The sequence below is a fragment of the Charadrius vociferus genome, unplaced genomic scaffold (genome assembly GCF_000708025.1).
Source record: "Charadrius vociferus isolate BGI_N301 unplaced genomic scaffold, ASM70802v2 scaffold107, whole genome shotgun sequence".
NCBI lineage: Eukaryota > Metazoa > Chordata > Aves > Charadriiformes > Charadriidae > Charadrius > Charadrius vociferus.
In genome coordinates, this window is record NW_009649117.1 from 137,350 (window position 1) to 158,086 (window position 20,737).

At 46.8% G+C, this 20,737-nt stretch overlaps 1 protein-coding gene across 1 annotated transcript in view; it reads left to right on the forward strand.

Annotated features, from left to right (window-relative positions):
* Positions 1-20,737, forward strand: part of EIF4G3 (eukaryotic translation initiation factor 4 gamma, 3) — an 81,436-nt gene that overhangs the window by 17,688 nt on the left and 43,011 nt on the right. Inside the window, exons 7-10 of the mRNA XM_009888342.1 lie at positions 1,583-1,683; positions 4,183-4,305; positions 10,597-10,705; positions 17,121-17,978. Coding sequence (XP_009886644.1) covers positions 1,583-1,683; positions 4,183-4,305; positions 10,597-10,705; positions 17,121-17,978 — 1,191 coding nt within the window. The remainder of the gene's footprint in view (positions 1-1,582; positions 1,684-4,182; positions 4,306-10,596; positions 10,706-17,120; positions 17,979-20,737) is intronic.

The window sequence follows — 20,737 nt, forward strand, 5'->3', positions numbered from 1 at the left end:
TATTTCTTCCCAGAAGTTACTCTTGCTTTTCGGGATTTGCTTTTTTTAAAAATATTTTTCATAAAGGAAGCGTCCTTCCTTGAGTGACGCTGTGGCTGCCTCGGTGGCAGGGATCACATCACGGGCTAGCTGACCAGATCTGGTTCCTAGGAAACAAGAAATCAAGATAATTAACACATTGCAGGGCTCCCGGGTGTGCTCCTGTCCTCTCGTGTTCTCCAGAGTCATGTTCAACACCTGGGCAGCTTGGCCAAAGACTCAGAAGAGTCTGAGGCTGCTTTTAGGGAGAGAAGCAGGAGGGTTTGGGCTTCCCACACTGTGGGGATGCTGATGGAGACTTCTGTGCCCCGAGGCCAGATCTGAAGTCACGCCGCCCACAGTGACGTTCAAAACGAGAAGTTTATCGAGTCATTTTTGCCACCTTAATTGCAGCGTCCGAGAGCAAAGGAATGGGGTGCGCTGAGCTTTCGGCAGCTTGATGCTGGTGCCATGTGATGCTCTCCGCTTCCAGCTACCAGAAAAAGTTCTTTTTCAGCCCAGAAATGTCCTTGTTCTGAACGTGCAGACGGCGAGCCTGCTCCGGGCTTTTGCTTTCCAGCTCCCAGTTTGAGGAACGTGTCCTTTGAAGTTGCGAATCAGATTGCGCTGGGCTGGTTTTGTTTGCTTTCTTGGATTTTGCCGTTTGCTCGAGTAATAACCTCCCACTTTGGTTCCAGACACACACAGTACAGGTTTTCATTCCCATTTAGAGGTTAGTTCAGTTGAAGAAGAAATCAGATAGCTTGAGGTGCAAGCAGGCAGTCCGTCCAGCATCCCTGCTTAGAAGGAAAAAAAACCCAGCACCATCTTCCATGTTCCCCTGATACCTGATCCACAGGCAGAAGACGGCTCTACTGTGCCACCTTTATTTATGTCTGGCACGTCTTTCAAGCACTCAGTCATTTTGAGCCAGTCTTATTCCATAAAGAAAAACATAATGAAACTATATTGGATATTACGAACGTAATCAGCAACGCGGTGTAATTCTGCAGTAATAACCATGGTCGCGCTTTTTTGTGTTGCGGCACGAGAAGAACATTGCTCGTAATGAAATTTTCTGGCCGTGCTTCAAAATTGCAAGGTTGCAGTTGACCTTGCAAAGTCTTTGTAATGGTTTTGACTGAATTTCTCTACAAAGGCAAAAAAAAACCCCAACCAACCCCCAAAACCAACGCAAGAACAAACCCACCTGTTTGTCAGTCAGAGGAGTCCGAGCATGGGCCGCTTTTCTCTTCATGCCTTGATGATTTCAACAGCCTCTCAGAAATGGGTGCACGTGATCATTTTTTTCTGTTTATAGAGGGGAAAAAGGATAATGAAGTAGTGACTTAATCGCTCGTCTTGATGGAGGAGCAGCTTCTGTTTTAGTTTTGCGGAAGTGGGGAAGAGCATAACACAGAGCAGCGACCAGCCGGATGGTAGAAGTTCTGGTTTGCGAAGGGAGGGAGGAGGTGGCCCAGTTTACCTCTGGTGTTTGGTTTGCTTCCATTAAGAGATGAACTGACTGTTCCCTTCTTGTCTCTGTCTCGTTGTCCTTTCCCAGGAACACCTTTCTACCCAAGTCAGCCGGTGTATCAGTCAGCACCCATCATAGTGCCTACGCAGCAGCAGCAGCCTCCGCCAGCGAAAAGAGAGAAAAAAACGGTAAGTGGTCATCATTGACCGAGACATCTTTCCTGGGAGTTGTCCTGCCTGTAAGGTTGAACGAAGTTAATAACCATTTTAAGCTTAAAAATGAGCTTTATCTTCACAGAGGAGCTAAATCTTACCTTTCACGCCTAAGTGTAATTAAACATTGCGCAATGCTGCAGTGGTGTCTTATCTTCAATCTTCTATTTCGGCTCCGAGTTTGTGACATCTCGGCCAGGCAAAAAGGAAAATCTTTTTGTCGATTTTGTAACGAACATCAATGAAAGCACCGTCGTCTCCCCAAGCCCGGGATCCTCAGCTGCCTGCGCTGCTGCTGGGAGTTTTACCAAAGAGCCAGGTGGGAACGAACAAACTCGAGTCAGCTTGGGAGAATGTTGGGAATTGGTTCAAATTGGCAAAAAAGAAATTGTTGAATATTATGTCTTGGAAAAGGTAGAAAAATGGTAAGTTGTAGACATATTTGTAGACTTGAAAGAACCTGAACACACGATGTTAGGAAAGTGGGTAGAGGTTTGGAGACCACGTTTCCTCTCTCCCGAATTCACCGGTGGGGATTCAAGAGAGACGGATTAATAGAATTTAAACTCGTTTGCAGGTGGCTGATGGTGGGGAATAGTAAAGGCATACCAGGTGAATGTAACACTGGAACAGAGTGTTAGGGGTGGACTTGACCTTGTGGATGAATCATTTCTAAACAATTTATGTGCATTAGAGGGGTTTGAAAACATCGAAAGAACTGCTTCCTGGGGAAGAAAAACATGGGACTTGCACATGGCTGAAAATGCCGAATATTTGCATCTTTTGATTTTTGAAGATGATCTGAGACGACACTTGAGTTGGGAAACGGGAAGAGCTGAACAACGTGTTGGCTGGGCTTGCAAGAAAGGCCTTTTTTGTAGCTGCTGTTGGCAAAGGGTGGTGCAACTCTTCTGCCGCCTCTTTTCCAGCCCCTTCAGTCCGGAGGAGTCTCTTTTCAGCATCCAAACCCCGACACGGCTGTGTCGTTGGTGCTGTTGGAAATGCACAGATGCTCAGAAACGCACAACTGTGGTTAAGAGAGTTTCATGCCAACGAAGCGAAGTTCTTTGCAGCATAAAAGCAAAGGGTTTTTTAAATGCCTGAGATGACTTTCTCTGGATGTACTGTTTCAATTTGTTAATTGGTGTTGCAACTGGAGAAATGAGAGAAATTAAAGAAAAATTAAACGTATATATGTACACACACCCGCATGCACCAGTAGTTGAGTATTCGAGTGCTACAAACTTTCAGGCGGGGAAAGCTTGTTTTAATGCCATTGACTACTTGTCAGGAGGAGGAGAGAGCAGGAATTTGTGCCAACTCTTAAGTCCCTGTTGCTGTGGTTCATTAAATTAGTTCATTTTAGCAGAAAAACTCCCATCAAAAAGAAGAGAAGACCACATCTTGTCAACATCCCGAGTACCATCTGTATATTTGTTTGTCTTCATAACCCGAAGAGTCGCGAAGACGTCGCACGATACTGAAGTTGATAAATCACAAAACCCTTCTGCGGTTAATGACTTTCTGCGTTGCTGATGGAAGAAAGCCCGGCGGTTTCCAGTGAGACCACTGCGCTTGGAAGGGTTACATCTCTGGGTTTGCTCGCTCTTGTTCAACCAAGTGTTTTGGGGAAGGTGGACAGACAAACAGTCTTCAGGTTTATGAAAATCCTCAGTTCTTATATTGAAGATTAAAAACTCTGTTTCAGATAAACACAAGCAGCCTGGCTGTTGCTTGTATTCAGTAACACAGATTGGCTCAAGTTGAGGATTCAAATGAGTGTGTTCTGGAGTGCTTTATTTTGGGGGGCTGTAGAGAGACTCAAAGACCATACTGATGAGTTTCACAGGACGTCAGTTTGTTCTTCTTGCGGTTTCCTTTTCCTCCCCTAAGTATTTTTCGTCTGATTCCCTCTGTTGTGTTGGTATGACTTTCCTCGATGCGGAGGGGAAAAACACACAGAGCTGATTTGCTCTCCCCCTTTCCCAGCCCCTGGCGTGGCACAGTCCCTGAATTTCATATCAGGGTAAAACACAGCTTTTTTTTTTTTTTTTTTCCCTTTTGTTCTTGCCCTTTCCTCTAACTTTTTTTTTTTTTCCCTGTTGTTCTTGCACTTTCCGCTAACTGGCAAGCTTAGTTCTGGAGCAAAACTGTCTGCTAAATTTCCTAAGTAGAGACCATATTCCGAGTTACAGGGACGTGCGCTGGCGTGCACAGATTTAGACCTAACTGGTGTGGTTGGATGAGCATTTTGATTAAATTAGATTCCGAGATTAAGGGGTGCCATACCACGCATTTCAAGTTATCGAAACAAACCCCATCCCAGTGTTCCTGCGGAGCACCAGCTCAAGGCAGAGCAGCTCCTACCAAGTGCAATGGACTTACGTCCTGTCTGTGCTCCCCTCTCCATAAACCCCAAGGACAGTGTCTAACAGGAAGACTTGTTTGAAATTATTTCCTTGTTTGATACCGTAGATCCGAATCCGGGATCCAAACCAGGGAGGCAAAGATATAACAGAAGAAATAATGTCTGGAGGGGGCAGCAGGAACCCGACGCCTCCCATCGTGAGACCCACTTCCACACCTACTCCACCTCAGGTAATAACGTGGCCCTGGAGCCTTCTCCCAGTGACGTCTGCTTTGCTTTGCTGTTTGTTAAAGTCAATTCCCGTGTCTTCCATCCACACCACCGATCACCTCAGACACCTGCATGGTCCTAAATTGTCAATATTTTCCATGAATTATTTTTTTCTCCAAGTTTGGTAATTTTTACGAGGCTGTAGCTCGTAAAACGTGGAGCTGCAGCGCTGCTACAAGTTCCCCGTCCCTGTTCTTGTATCAGTGGTAGGTTTTAGAGCTGGTAAAGACTTCCAGTGTTACAGGAGGAGCCAATATATTTGTGACAAATGTGGTGTTTCTGTTCGTCTTGTGTACCTGAGGAAAGTCTGTATCACGCCTGAGGCAGATGATAGATCTTCAGTTGCATCACTGTCCATACTACTGTCTTTCTGCCTTAGCAGTGTTGCTTTAGAGTAACCGGGGTGACTGTAGCTCAGGAATTGTATCCCAGAACTGTGATAAATCTATCACAGATTTGGTCTCTGTGTGTGCAACCTTAAAAATGCATTTTTCTCATGTAGGAAAAAGCATAAATATCCCAAGCTGACGTTTTCCGTAGCTCATAAATCTCTTCTTGTCACTTGACCCCTTCTAAGTCTCGGTATCCTGCTTCACCAGAGAGGTCCACGTGTAATGCCTGAAAATTAAACTAATTGGAAATCCAGATCTGTTCTAGTCCTTTTTTGACCCAAGGCCAAAGAGCGCTCGCAGACCAGCGGTTCTGACGTGAACATAAGTCCACTGTGACGTGAACCGCTGGGGCTGGGAGTGGCTGCGTTATCTAATTAGAAGGTGATTTCTCTCTTGTGACGACGCTTCCCCACCTGCAACAGGAGAGGCGATGCCTCCGTGCTCTCCCCATGGCATCAGAGGTGGAGAGGAGGTGCATGGCGGCTGCTGTCCTCTTCCCAGCTGCCAGTTTGCTGTAGCTACTGGTTGCTTCTTAGATCATCTTAGTTCTCCCTCTCTCGTGGGAGAGGTGCCGCTAACCCGCAGGCTGCAAAACTTAAAGGTTTTGGAACAATTGGAGAAGAAACTCTATGGTTTGGCACAAGCCTTGGAAGTCAGCCGTGTTCTATTGGAGGTTGTTGCCCACTGCTCAGGGGCCTGATTAGAAGACAGAAGACAAGAAGTTCTCTGGGTGATGGGTGGGCTTTAGATCAGAGCCCGGCTGAGATTGGGGTGCAGTTTCTTCTTCTTCCAAGTTCTTCCCTGTTTAATGTCACCAGTTTTTGTGAGCTTTTAGGTGAAACAGCCTTTTCTGAGCTCAAACCTTACTTTCCCCTCTGTGTCTGGATAGTTTTTCTGCTGACCACCCTGTGCCGAAGCAAAAGCACAAGGTTGCCTTGGGACATCCCTTGCACTGGAGCAGGAGCTTGAGGTTACAGCTGTGCCAGTAAAAGTGGAACTGGGATCCCTAAGAGGAAATAAGAGCCTGGCCTGCATATCTGCCCTCTGGTGAGACCAACAGGATTGTTACGGCTTTTGGCTGTTCCCCTGATTCAGTTGAATCCTCTCGTCACATAAAGGCATCACCATTTGCTTCAGTCACCTGCTTCCTCCTCCTGGTCTCTGTTGCGGACAAGCAGCAGCAAGGCACTGTGCTCGAGCAGTTCCCATCTCACTGTGTTCTGGCACCGAGGTCTGCAATACTTCATAGAATCATGGAACGGTTTAGGTTGGAAGGGACCTTGAAGATCATCCAGTGCCACCCCCTGCCCTGAGCAGGGCCACCTCCCACCAGCCCAGGTTGCTCCAAGCCCCGTCCAACCTGGCCTTGAACACCTCCAGGAATGGGGCAGCCACAGCTTCTCGGGCCAACCTGCCCCATTGTCTTGCCACCCTCAAACTGAAAAATTTTCCTAATATCTCTTCAGTTTGAAGCCATTCCCCCTCGTCCTATCACTACATGCGGTTGTAAGAAGTCCTTCTCCAGCTTTCTTGTAGGCCTCTTCAGATACTGGAAGGGGCTCTGAGGTCTCCCCTTTTTGGCCTTCTCTTCTCCAGGCTGAACCCCCCCAACTCTCCCAGCCTGTCCTCCCAGCAGAGGGGCTCCAGCCCTCCCAGCATCTCCGGGGCCTCCTCTGGCCCTCCTCCACCAGGTCCATGTCCTTCTTGTGCTGAGGGCTCCAATACTTGACTGGAAAAAGCTGGGGTTTTTCTGCCAGAGAGCAGTCTGATGATTTGCAGCTACAGCTGGATGGGGAGAGAGCTGAGAGGTGTCTCTGTATAGAATCAATTAAACATCTCTCCAAGCATTTTCCATCAGGGAAGATGCTAGCGATGTAAAACGTTGGAGTGCTGGTGAGATCTTCTTCCCATGACTTCATGCTAAAGACTTTCCCAGTTAGAAGTGGGGAAGAGTTGAAAACTGCCAGGGTTTCAGCTTGTGTTCGGGCACGGTGCAGCTCATCCAGACACTTACCGGATCATTTTTGCATTCTGAAATCTATTTTAAGATACTACAGTTAAGTCAAACAAGACGAAATAAATGTTTTTGAAGAGGAGGTTAATAAGCATGAATTTTTTATCAGCTGTAATTTATATGCAGAGCACAGCAGTGATGTCCAATCATCTACTCTAAGGTATGCAAATACCTCATTCTTTAATATCCAGGCTTCTTTTTGATTAGGTACTTGGAACCACTTTTGTTAATCACAGAAGAGCTCTGAAATAGAGCTCACCATAAAAAGTTCATTAGTGTGACATAACTGAAAATTTAAGCCCACTTAAGCCAGGAAATTCAAAGTTGTTGTCCCAACAGCATCTCTAATTCCTTTCGTTGAGCAAGTCTGGTATCTTGGATGAAATTAGGTGATGCCTTAATAACTGTGCTCAGTGGCTGAATTCCAGTAGTGGTGGATCTTACAATTTTGAACAGTCTAAAATCAGTAAACTTTAAATCTTCAGCCGTAACTTTGCATGAAACACGCTAGGGCTTCTTTGTATTCCTTTTCCCCGGCTGATAAATGCTGTGAAGAGTCAGGGTGAGATTCCGATGAAAGCACCTGCCCGTTGAGATGCTCATGGTTTGAGGCAGCTCCTGGAAGAAGTGCCAGGAACATCGTCACTGTTGTCTTCTTCCACCACCCTTTGAACCAAACCCTCCACATCAGGGATTTCGATGAGATTTCGTCTGGTTGAAGACTCAAAATGCGAACATGCAAACTCCAGCCTTGATGAAGCATCATCTAATCGAAGTGTCTCCCAGCCCAATGACAGTGTTAAATCCTAGTAACGCTTCTTTTCTATTGATGGCCAGTGTCTGATTCTGTAATCTCATTACCTAAATGACACAAGCATAGAGGGAGAAACTGGCTCAGGAAATGTGTAGACACAACTGCCGTAGACCAGTCCCTGTCCCAGATTCTACGTTTGAAAACAAAATCATTTTATAATAATAATAGGTTTCAAAATTTTCTCTTTTTTTCATTAGATTTGGAGTTGTTGGGTTTTTTTTAACTGACTCAAAGAAAACCCAAAATTTTGATAACACAAGCCTTCTCTTGGTTATAGACTCACAGAATGGTTCAGGTTGGAAGGGACCTTGAAGATCATCCAGTTCCACCCCCTGCCCTGGGCAGGGCCACCTCCCACCAGGGGCTCACCACCCTCATGGGAAAGAATTTCTTCCTGATATCTCATCTAAATCTCTCCTCTTCCAGTTTGAAGCCATTCCCCCTCGTCCGATCACTACATGCCCCAGTAAAAAATCAATTAAGTGTTTATCATCAAAAAAATATTGGACTTGTGCAGAAGATGAGCACTGCTGCCGAGACTCCAGCCGGGTGGCTTTAGCCGTTTTTGTGATTTTTGTATCTCCTGCTTTGTAGTCAGCATCGCTGACCAAAAACTGCTTTGAGTTGGCTCTTCCCAGCACCTCCTCAGCGGTGGCTTCATTGCTAAAATGCTTTAAAGTTCCTACATGAGGAACACTGGCAGCAAGTGGACGTATTATTTATCCATTTCTAGCAGGATGCTATTTTCCGCACTCTGTTTATTGCTGGGAAGATAAATAAAACCCAGGAGTGCGTATTGAACCTGGCTACAGCATTTGCTCGGCACTGACTCACAGAGAAGATCACCTTTTGAAGAGGAAGAAATGCTCTTATTTTCCTGGCAGACCTCTTCCAAGTCTCGATGAGTTTGTCACGGTTTGTGTTTGCGCAGTCTGCGGGCCGGGGTAGGACAGAGTAACACAGAGCGACTCTTCTAACGTCGTAAATCACGAGAGCAATTTCGAGTGGTTTTTTTTTTTTCCTAGAAAGTCTCTAATCGCTCCGTTTTGAAGCTGAGAACCTGTAAGGGTCAGTACTTCAGTACCATTTATATTGCTCTGCAATATCGTTCCCACAAAATAGATGAGTTTTCCAAATTTCTTAAGAAAACAAGTTTAGTGACCCAAGAAGTTCCCAGGCTTATGGGTTTCTTGTCCGCTGGTCTCGTTTGGTTCCTGTGATTTGTATCACGTTCTCCTTTTTCCCCACCGCTTTCGTCCATAAATTTTTTCATAAAACAAAACTAATGATCTGCTGAGGGTGAGGGGAAAGCGTTCTCGAAACCTACTCACTCCTAAAACTGTGTTTTCTTTGGCTTCCTTCAGCCTTGGCGGGAGGCAGGGAGGCCGTTCTTCATCCATAGCCCAGCCGATCTTGCTGGGCTCCTTCCTGGAAGAGGAACGATCCCAAATAAAATTTCAACCCGTCACCCCGCTGACTTAGATCGTGATTTTTATTTTTCCAGATGTGCTTTTTCACAGTCCTCCTTTATGTCTCCGTTGCCCGAAACGGTGAGAAATAGTGTGTTGAAGATAGTTCACTTTGTTCTGCACTCTACAGATGGAATAGCGGGAAAAGCTGGAAAGGAGAGGAGGGGAAAAGAGTCCCAGGAAGAGGAACAAGTTGTCAGATTGCTTCTTTTTTTTAGGGAAATAAGTTTTGCGTGGATTTCTGATAGCCGCAAGAGGGAATTAGACACCCGTGCCGTGGGCATTCTGCTTTATTTTGATTGTTTCAAAATCCCTTTTGCGGTCGATCTTCGGAGAAGTCAGCGTGGGTGTATGGCTGATGAGAACGGACACCTGCGAAGAGCCACCTGGCTTTTCACCTTAGATTGTTAAATTAAATTTAGCTCCATTTTCTTCTTTGTGCGGTCCCTGGTGCGTGCTGAAGGGGATTTTGCAAATGTGAATAGCTGAGTTGCCCCGTCTGTGTTCACTCTGCCGCACACAAGTGCTTTACCTGTACGTTTGAGTGACTGCGGTGTAGTCTTACGCAAGTTCTGCCTTAAATTCTGGATAAAATACAAGGGATTTTTTTTTTTTGTCTTTCTCGAACCTTCCACAAACACAAGTGAAGTGTTTGTCCCATTAATGGTGGAGACGTAATTAAAATATGCGGTCTCTGCAGCAGGCCGTGGCTCTGCTGGGGGCTGCAGTTTTGTTTTTAGGTATAGACAATGTCAGGACGGGGAACCCGCTCCTCCCGCTCTCCTTCAGACTGGTGCACAGTGGGGTTTATTCTGGTATTGCCCAGCGAGTACCATCCTTCAGTCTGTTTGCAGGAGGCATCGGAGGGGGTTTTTCTTACGGCCACACAGGTGTAACCAATCCAGATCATTTTCTTACTGTGATAACTACTATTATTATGATATATATCTCCATATATATGGTATATATACACATACATATATTTTATGATACATATATACGTTAGCGTACATACTACATCATGATATACATACATATGCACATTTATAAATAAACATAGAAATATATTTATTTATATAGAGATGTCTATCTCTATGTAAATAAATATAGAAAAAAATGAAATAAATCTATATATAAATGTCAAAGGTGTTTGAAATAACTGACCGGTTGAGAAAGGAGTCGGGTCCAGAAGGCAAACGTGCGTTACAGAGAGCTCCGGGAGTTTTTGGTGCGTATCTGACTTTTTGCAGACTACACGGAGAGGCATTTCTGCTCTTGGAAGAAGCATTTGGAGAATGAAGTGTGTTAATAACTGTGCTGTCTCTTTCTTGCTGTTGTTAACAGTAATCGTCTCTTCTTCCCCTTTTCCTCCCTCCCCTTCCCATGTACTTCTTGAATTTATTCAACCGGTCTGTGTGTCTTTTCTCTTTATTTTCCCCACTTTCTGTTTTTCTCTTCTCTCCCCCCTTTTCTCCTCTCCCCGCTTCCTTGCCTGTGTTCCACCTTGCTAATTTTTGTGTTCGCACGCTCATTATCACCCTTTTTTGTACTTCAAATCGCAGCAGCTGCCCAGCCAGGTCCCCGAGCACAGCCCTGTGGTTTACGGGACTGTGGAGAACACCCACCTCGCTGCCAGCGCCCCCGTCACAGCGACCAGCAACCCGAAGCAAGGTTTGTTGATGGATATTTCCTTCCTGATTATTTTTAGTCTTTTTTTTTTTTTTTCCCCCTCTTCCTTTCTTGTTTTACTAGGAATATTTTTGGCACAGAGACGAGCAGTCAGCAGAAACAGGAGGGGAGGGACTTCTTTTCCTCCAGTGGAACATTTTAACAGTGTGTTGCTAAGGGAATTAATTGAAATTTGCCAATGTGAAACTGCTCAAATATGATTGTATTCAAGCTTGTATGTCCTAAAAGTTGTTTTGGAGCACCTGGCAGTGTGAACCTCCTCTCGCCCACGTGCCATTCTTCAGCAGCAAGCGTGTTGTCAGTAAAATGCTCTTCGCCGGAGAGGCTGCGCATCGTTTGGACAATGAGCCATAGCGATGGCGTTTAACCAGAGCATCCCGTGGATCCTGTCCTATGGGACACCGGAGATTTTAATTAGGGAAAAAAAAACAACCACCACGGTAGCATGCAAAGCGTCTCGTAACAAATACTGCCAACTTTAGTAGAAGCTGCACGGATGGAAAAAGTGTCTTAAAAGTTGATTGTGTTTCCTTGTCATATCTAAGAATAGACATTTGAAGGGTGACAGATTGTTTTAAAGTGTTTAAAGAAAGGGTGTCCCAGGAGGGAGGATGAAGTGTGCCAAGTCTCTTCCCGCACTGAAATCCTATAGCCACCTAAAAGCCATTAAAAAGCTGTAGTTATTAATGTGTATAGTGCCACGATGCGAACGGACGTGGTGTCGGAATACAGAGCTGACACCGCTCTTTGCGCCCCCGTCATTTGCCGCGTTGCAGCGTTTGAGGTTTCTGCCCGGAGCGATGTGTACGTGGAAGTCGAGAAGTGCCGTCTCTTACTCGGGAGCGTTGCCTGTAAACTTTGAGCCTGCCGAGATGGGGTTTTTTTCAGAGTATTTGCTGGGGAAAAAACCAGACCCTAAGCCCCAGAGAAGCACAGCTCTAGAAAAGAGAAAAGAAGCTGCCTCTGATGTTTCAGATATCACAGATCCCAATAGCAGCGCTGTCGCTGTTTGGAAGTAAAGGGAGGTATCCCTGAGGCTAATTTGTATCAGACTTTTAAAACTTACTGAAAATGTTGCTCTTCTGCAGCCATAGTGTAGACTTCAGGGTTTTCCCTTAGTGAAAACTCATCTACAGATACACCTCTAGACCACTGCAGTGTCTGAAATGGTTGAAAAGGGACATTTTGGCCATCGTCTGGTCCCGTGTCCCACCTGAATCGGGACTTTGTCTTGATCTTTGCGCAAAACGTAGCTGTCTTTGTCACCTGAAAAAGTTGCGGGTAGTTTTAACGTGCGTCAAATCGACTGATGGTGCTGGCTGAGCGTCGCTCGCAGGCTCGCTGCCGCTCAGCTCTGGCGCAGCCACTCTTCCCGGTCCGTGTCCGCGTCCCCCCTCTGCCGACATGCCCCAGTCCCGCTCGCTGCCAGGGACGCGCTCTGAGCACGCCGAGGCACACGATGGCACTGGGAGCCCGACAACTGATGACCGTGATGCAGGCACTCAAAGCGCATCCGCCCTTTCCAGCAAATTGATGCTGAACCATAAAACCCAGCGCTTCGCATGGCAGTATTGCAGCCCTGGCTATGAAAACTTGTATTTCCAGGACAACTGAGTCTTCTCCCTCTTCCTTCTGTCCTTAATTTAATCCCTTTGTAGGCAACTGGAAGTAAACTGGAAGTAAGTGGTCTTTATTTAGTTAATTACACAGGCCTGACAGTGCTGGTTTAAATATAAATCAGGGCTTGAACTGAGAGTTAACACTGATGAGCTTTCCTGTGTTCAGCTCCCTTCCATCCCAGAAAGATCCAAACATTTGTTCCAGTCCAAAAATCGCTAAAGAGCACATTTATGTAAGCGCTGCAGAGAAAGAGCGAGCCCTGAAATAACACCGTTAGCGTGCGGCCGCGGCCTGGGGCCGGGGGAGAGCGGCGGTGGGGTCAGTCGCAGCACAGAGCGGGTTAAAGGTGGGGGGAATTTAGACACCGTTAACAGTATTTATTTACGCCCCCCTCCAAAGTGACCTGGGGGTGCGTCTTTCCAGAAATACGAGCAGAGGTATCCAAATCATTTCTCGCTTTCTGCTTGATGTTGGTTTTTTCTTGTTGCAAAATAAAAATAGCCATAGATGGGGTTGCCCGGCTTGCTTAAGCACGTATTTATTAAAACCAGTATTATTGCTTCCCCTAAGAGCCCCTTCGCTGCGCTCAGCCCAGCGATTGGATTCTCCCTCGTCCCCTTCACCTCTGGCGCTCATTTGCATCCGTTGAAATTTGGTATAAAGCTCTCATTTTAATTTTGTGCTGTTCAGCGGTGGTTTGGCAGCTGTTGATAGCTGCGCGCGGCGCTGGGCCCGTCGGCTGGGTCGGGCAGCGGGAGCGCGGCGCGGGCGCCGTGCCGGTCCTCGCTGCCACAGTCTGCAGTCCCTCTTAGTTGGGCGTCGAAGTCATTAGCGAGGCTGGATTTGGGATTGCGTCGCATTTCCCATCCTTGTGGGGTTTTTGAGACAAGGTTTTGGGGCTCTTCAAGCAGCTGCTGGCTTTTCAGGCTTCAAAATTCATAGTGATATGGAGGAATACAGGAATTGGTACTATAATGCCACATCTCAAGGTATTATTTAGGGGCAGGCAGTTAGCTGTCCTTCCTATAGGTGCCCCAGCACACATATATCGGCCGCGCTGCCGAAGGCGAGGATGTTGCTGGAGAATTCGGGTCGAGCTGATGGCGGAGCGTGCAGGCGGCTGGCTGCCGGCCAGGCCAGTGCAGAAGTTGTAACGGGGTATAATTGTGCCTGAAATCAGAGCCATCCACATTTAGCCAGCTTGCACAGGTTCGGGGGGATGTTTGGAGTATTATCATTATGTTTTTAAACCTGTTTCCAAATCCTGTGATGTAGCAGACACGGGGAGTGTATAACGCGGGTAGTGGAAAATAGATTGTCAGATCCCAAAGTTTGGAAAGCTTCGAGCCCCTCCGCTGACACCGTGACTCACTATCGTGCGCTCCGAAAGCTGCCTGCGGAGCCGGCGTCGGTACCACCCCGCCAGCGTTTGCAGCGGGACAAAAGATGGAAAAATGGCAGCGAGCCCAGCGATTATTTTCCGATAAACACTGCGAAGCAGAAACGAATTCCCGTAGCCGGGAAAATCTTCCCCGTCTGCCGCTCCGGGGAACCTTTGCCACCACGACCACCCAGCAGCCCAGCTCCTTCGCTGGATAAGCTCGGCACGGAGGAGATGGCCAGCGCCCATCCCGCTGGGTTTGTAAAAGTATTTCCCAATGAAGAGTAGTGCTGCAAGATTTATATTTATCTGGAGATTTTAAAAAAAAAAAAAATCTATTGATGGAGTGAGCTTTCCTCCTGAACAGCCTAGCACTTCCCGTAAATACTTCCTAATACAACGTGAGGAATGATCTTGGCATATTTAGGAGAAGGGATGTGATGCAATTTGGATGAATTGCATTGATTTTTGTTTTCCCTTCCCAACTGGATGTTGTTTCACGTGACTGTTTGTGTAATAGTTGGCAGGGACGGCTGTTCCTTTGCCGGGACTTGGAGATTTGTTCTCCGGGATGGTCGCTCGAGATTTACTTCTCACTAACCAAATCTGCTCATCAATATTCTGAAATCCCCCCTCCTCAAATTACTTTTCTCCTCGGATTTTTGCACACACAGCCTGCATCGGGGGCTATATTTTGGCCAAATAAGGTGTAGTTTGAAGAAAGTGTGTTTAAAACCACCGGTTTTAAAATGCAGTTGTATATTTTTGCTGTGTTTTTTATCTCTCGGAATGTTCTTCTAGACACTTCAAATGCTTTTTCTTTTTTTACTTTTGAGCAATCTCATTTGACTCAAGGGAGAGAATATCCAGGCGGTTGTTTATAGCGAGCTGTAAATGTCAGGAATGCTCCGTGAGTTGTCTGCAAAGGATGTTCCAGAAATCGGAGGTGACGCATTTTCTTTTCTAAACCGGTTCCTGGGTCCTCCTTCTGCCACGGAGCCTTCAGAATCAGAATCAGCTGTTGGGATACTTTCTCCCATCTTTTTTCCTCATTTCTCATCCTCATCCGAAGCCGTCTCCCTGTGTGCCTCATGAAACTGATAAACTACTGCTTTGGCTGCAGTCCTTACCGCACCGCTGCTGGGGCTGCCGATGGCTGGAAGCAAACTTTGTTGCTCCAGCTATTCCTAGAGATGGGACTTGATGCTCCAAACGGTTTTGGATGCGTTTGCCTTCAAAAACCCTTTCCCTGCAGTCTCTCTGTTGAATAAGCCCCAAATGGAAAGGCAACAGAGCTGGAAAAGCCCAAGCAGAGCCATACCTCTTCAGTTCTTCCTGAATTCTGATGATTTGGTTATAGCCTTTGATTTCCTGAGCTGAACAGGGAGGTTTGCACCTCTGGATTTTCCAGAATTGTGTTTTGCTGTCGTGGCAGCGTCCCAAAGGAGCTCCCTGTTGCTTCAGTGCTCTGAAAGCCTCGGGGCATGTTACGTTGATGGAGCAGAGCAGAGCTCCCTCCCCGAGGACAGATAAAGCCGACCTCCTCATAACGGTGATTAAGAACTGGACCGTTGAGTCCCTGCCGTCGGTAGGATTGACTTTGAGTGATACTGGTCTCATCTGTTGTGCAGAGTTGTAGCACAGAGGTGTTTTCCTAAGCAAGATCATGCAGTCTACGTCTTGTTGTCAAATTGGAGGTGGGAGAGAGGGTGTAGCAGAGATCCCGTAGAGCCAAGATCCTAAATGGTCTTGGCTCGTACTTTGTTCAAAAGAAGTGGGAATCATAGAATCATAGAATGGTTTGGGTTGGAAGGGACCTTGAAGATCATCCAGTTCCACCCCCTGCCCTGGGCAGGGCCACCTCCCACCAGCCCAGGTTGCTCCAAGCCCCGTCCAACCTGGCCTTGAACACCTCCAGGGATGGGGCAGCCACAGCTTCTCGGGGCAACCTGCCCCAGGGGATCACCACCCGCACAGGGAAAAATTTCTTCCTTATATCTGTTCTAAATCTCCTGTCTTCCAGTTTGAAGTCATTCCCCCTCGTCCTACCACTACATGCCCTTGTAAGAAGTCCTTCCCCAGCTCTCCTGGAGCCCCTTTAGGGACCGGAAGGCCACAATAAGATCTCCCCGGAGCCTCCTCTTCTCCAGGCTGAGCAGCCCCAACTCTCTCAGCCTGTCCTCGTAGGAGAGGTGCTTCAGCCCTCAGATCATCCTTGTGGCCCTCCTCTGGCCCCGCTTCAACAGGTCCGTGTCCTTCTTATGTTGAGGACTCCAGAGCTGGATGCAGCACTCTAGGTGGGGTATCACGGATGTGTGCAACAGAGTGGCAGCCGACCTTTGGGAGCTGCGTAGTGGTTGTGGCAAGGATGGTATCGCAAAGTCACAACATCCCTGGAGGTGTTCAAGGCCAGGTTGGACAGGGCTTGGAGCAACCTGGTCCAGTGGAAGGTGTCCCTGCTCAGGGCAGGGGGGTGGAACCAGATGATCCTTAAGGTCGCTTCCAACCCAAACCATTCCATGATAAGTATAGGGACTTCTCTGCACACAGTATTTTGGGGTTTGGTTTGGTACACGTGCATATTTCACTGTGCTTCCCCCACTCTGCCTGATCCCCTTAGCCTACAAACGTCAAGAGGGAGCGATGCTGTTCTTTGGTGGCAGCTGGGCTTTTCATTTTTGCTTTCTTTGGGAAAAGATGTCTTTGCTGAAATTTAGAACGAAAAAAGGGGGTTGTGTCCTTTCGACTGTTGAGCGATGGAGTTAAGAAGTAACAAGTGGGAAAATAAACGAGGTGTGTATCATGTATTAGTAATGGCGTGTCATATGGCATAGGTAAAAGAACAGCACGTCATCAGTCGTGGAGTGGTGTCCCCGTGTTAGGAACGGGGGACCGTGGCAGGGACTGCCTGCAGGTTGCCGGCGCTCTTACCAGCGTCTGTTTGCCTGTGTTTTGGAACATGAATTTGCCCAGGTCTCGGTGTTGAAACCCCCAGCTCCTATGAGGCAGAATACAAGTAAAGCATATTTTTGTCTTCTGTTATTTCGGACAAGAAAAATTCTATTTTCAGCAGCAGTTTCGGAAAAAGAAAATCCACATTTTGTAACGTACTGGTACGCCTTTTCTGTAAAGGTCGGCCGTTTGCTGCAAAGCCGACGTTCAGAAAAACACAAGCCGGGGTTGTGTTTTGGCATGTGCCAGGTGCAGGCTGTCTGGACTTCGTCGTTAGATGCAAAGATCAGCTTCAGGTCCCTCTGGTGTCTTCTCGGAGCTTCTTGAGTAGTGGGGCAGAACACAGGCAAGGGGGGGACCGAGGTGGCTTAGATACAGTGAAGGAAAATGGGGTTGACTTGCTGCTTCTAGTAACATTGGCTTTGTTTTTTTTTCCTTTCCCAGAAGAGAAGCCAAAACCAGATCCAGTATTAAAACCACCTTCTCCAGTCCTCAGACCAGAACCTACTGGGGAGAAAAAAGATCAAGCTGGTCAGACGACCGAGGCCACCTCAGTGGAAACACCGCCAGAACTTCCTCTTGCTCCATCGCCAACCCCGGCTGCTCCCGTCGCAGTTGTTTCTGCTGCTGCTGCTGCTGTTGTCGCCGTTTCTAGTAAACCCACATTCACAGCTGACTCAGAGGAGAAATGTGAACTCGCTTCCCCAAAAGAGGAGGAGGCAATGCCTATATCTAGTGCCGCACCCTGCACGGACACATCAGACCCTTCACCGGTGGAAGAGGCTGATGCCGAGGTGTGCAAGGAGCCTGGTAGTGTAGCATCTAGTGATATTCCAGTGACTGCTAGTACTAATCTAATTAATGAAATGAACGGAGTTAGTGAAAAAGTAACTGCTGCAGAGAGCGTAGTAGATGTAGCCCAGGCGGACGTTGCGCCATTGACTGTTGAGCTGGAGACTCCAGAAGCACCTCCAGCAGAAGTGGAAAGCGTGCCACCTTCCAGTGCTCTTCCCGCTGCTCCCTCTCCTCCTCCCACCCCACCTCCCACCCCTCCGCCTCCTTCTCCTCCCATTTCTGTTGCTGCTGCTGCTGTTACCACTACAACTCCTTCTCCACCTCCTCTTCCATCTCCTAGTGCCCTCCCTGTTGTTCAGGGAGACTTAGAAGGAGAGGAGAGCACAAGAACTACTCTTAACGAAGAGGTAAAAGAAACTGAAAAGAAGGAAGAGACAGAAGCAGATGGGCAACTGGAGGAGAGCACAGAGGCTCAGAGTTTAAACTCGAGCAAGAGTCCTGTCCCAGGTAAGTGGTTGGCACCGTGGTTGCGTGCGGTAAACTGGAGGATGAAGGAAAGGGGTCTTTGGGGTTCTTCTGCCATCGGATGTTTCTGTTTCTATCTGGCAAAAAAAAAAAAAAATCTGATCATGCTGTGTGACCACTGTTGTGATAGCGAAATGCTTATCTTTGTTTGCAGGGACCAAAAAAACCCCTTATAATCGTTCGTAAAAGAGGTGTCCGCCTGGGATGCGTGTCCCAGGGTTGGCCGGGTTCATGCGAACAGCCAGCATTGGGCTTTCCCGGCGACACAGGGCAGCGCTCCGAGCGCTGTTGGTGGGGGAATCCAAAGGACACTGCTCTTGTTCTCTCCCAGATGACCGGTGGGTTTGAGGCGCGGTTGCTCTGGATTTATCAACCTGTAAACCAGATTAGCAGCCAGACCTCAGCCCTCTGGGTGAACCTTCTGAGCTGGTGGTTTCTGCAAACCAGTGTGGTGGGGCTTTTTCCCAACTATAAAGGTGCATCGTGGTGTTACCACGTGGGTAAACGGAATGGACCAACCGACTGAAGCGCCGAGTGGCCCTCGCCTCAATCTGCCCGGCCTTAATTAACGCTGCGTCTGGTTTTCCTCTGCAAAAGTAACGTGTCAGCAAAATTTCCCCTTCTCCTCGCTGGCTCGGCTGGTCTCGTTCCACTGGTCGTGAAATTTGCAGCAAACAAGGTGCTTTAGTTCAGGAAGCGGAAGGACTTATTACAAATCACTAAAAATCGAAATTTCTGTAGCTGCGTTTAAAATCCAAGGTGTTTCTCTGAGTGTGGTTATCCGCCTTCGGTTCCAGTGTCCTATCGCATCGCTGGTTTAGCGTTTAATGGATTAATGTAGACCACTGTCTTATTTGCTGTGTTTTCTCGAGAAAACTGCTTTTTCTTCAGGACTTCCTGGAAAGGAAACTGTGGAAAAGAAGTTGAATCAATCAATTACTTGTATTTAGCTGCCGGAGGGAGTATAATGGTGGCCATTATGCACATCTCGCACTCTTGGAGCATTTAAATGTGTCGCGTCTTTTACACCCTCTTTTACAGTCCTTTCAGAGCGCTAAAGCTGAGGTTGTTTGTTTAAATATATCCTTTGAATTTGGGGAAGTTTGGACAAGAAACAAAGAAGGAGCAGTAGGTTGTGATTTGGGATTTTGATTTTGGTTGGTTTTTTTTTTTTCAAGTAACATTTAAAAAGGAGGGATTTTGTTTTGGGTTTTTTTAGTTTACACATCTATGGCTCACTTATGAAAGAATAATGGCATCAGTAGCATCTCGGATTCCACTCTGCTATGGATTAAATTAAATGAAAAGCTGAGATTGGCCTTGTTCCACATTTGTGTAACGCTGCGCTAGGTCAACATGCTGGATCTTAAATAAAACCCAATACCTAGAGAAGATCAGAAAGATCCCTTCGCTATACCAGCCACAGGGTTGTTTTTTTTCTGTTAATCTTTTCTTATTTTTATTTCACTGGGATCGTTTCACTGCTCCGGCACTTGTTGCTCTTTCAATCTGAGCTACTTCATAACACAAATTAATTTCCTTACAAAGGAGAGAAATGGGACCCTTTCTGTAAAGAAGGTTTTACACGGCCGGGTTCCAGCTTGCAGTACTATTGCCTGCTTTGTAATGTCCTCTAGTTTAAATTAAAAAAAAAAAAAATTACTTAACAGCATTTTGGGCTTTTAATGATGCAGAAGATTAATTTTAATGCTGTGATGTCATTAGGCTAGACAGCACACATTAGCCAATACATTGGCTTTGGCAACAGAGAAACAAATATTTCTCAAGTCACATAAAAGATCTCTTGAAACTGTGATGACTATTAAAAGCTCAGTACTTCAAGGAAAGCAAAATACTCTCCAAGTCAGGTTTTTCTGTGCTTTACCCCTTCTTCAATGAAGTGTAACTGTATTGCGTTTCTCTGCCAGCCTTTTTTTTTTTTTGAGCAATAATTCTCCAGTTCTTCCTTGAAGAGGGGAAGAGATTGAAATAACGTAATGGGAAGGTGATTGCTAATTCAGGTGTCCGTCTGGGCTGAAGGAGGAATTGCAGTTCTCTGTCCTGTGCTGGAAAACGCAGATGCTGAGCTTCAGGAGCAGGAGAACGGGCTATATTATTGGTTTTTTTCTTTCTTGGACTAAAGGCCAAGAGGTTTTTTTTTGGGGTTTTTTTATGATCTCTGGAGATACGATAGAAATTGGGATAAGGGAAAACTTCTCAAACACATGCTGGTAAGCATGAGCTCTGCGACTTTCAACAATATTTCTTCGGGGGTTTCAGCAGAAGTGTGTACTTGTTACAGAGCCGTTTGGCCACAAATCATACCGCGTTATTCCCTTTAGCGGTAGCTGATCTGGCTGGATCAGGAGAGTACTCAGACCCAAGACCTCTAAGAATAATCTAATTTACTTACTCCCAGTGTCCTTTTCATGGTTATAATCTGGGCTGCCTGAGAGCCTGGCGGGTTCTGAATGAGACGTTAATCCCCCTCCACAGTGGCAGGGCACTACTGTTGAGTCTTGCAGGTGTATCCCATATTTTGCGATGAAGGCGACAGCTCTTCAGGGATGAATGAGATTATTTGCTTGTTCCTCAGGTGCTTTACAGAATACACCTTCTGTCTAAGAGTCAGAGAAACAATACTTGCAGTTTTTGCTCCATCAAGCTCTGTATAGGACGTTCAGCCTGCAGAGGCGTTCCCGTAAGCATCTTTATTATCCAGCAGGTCCTTTTTACAGCCT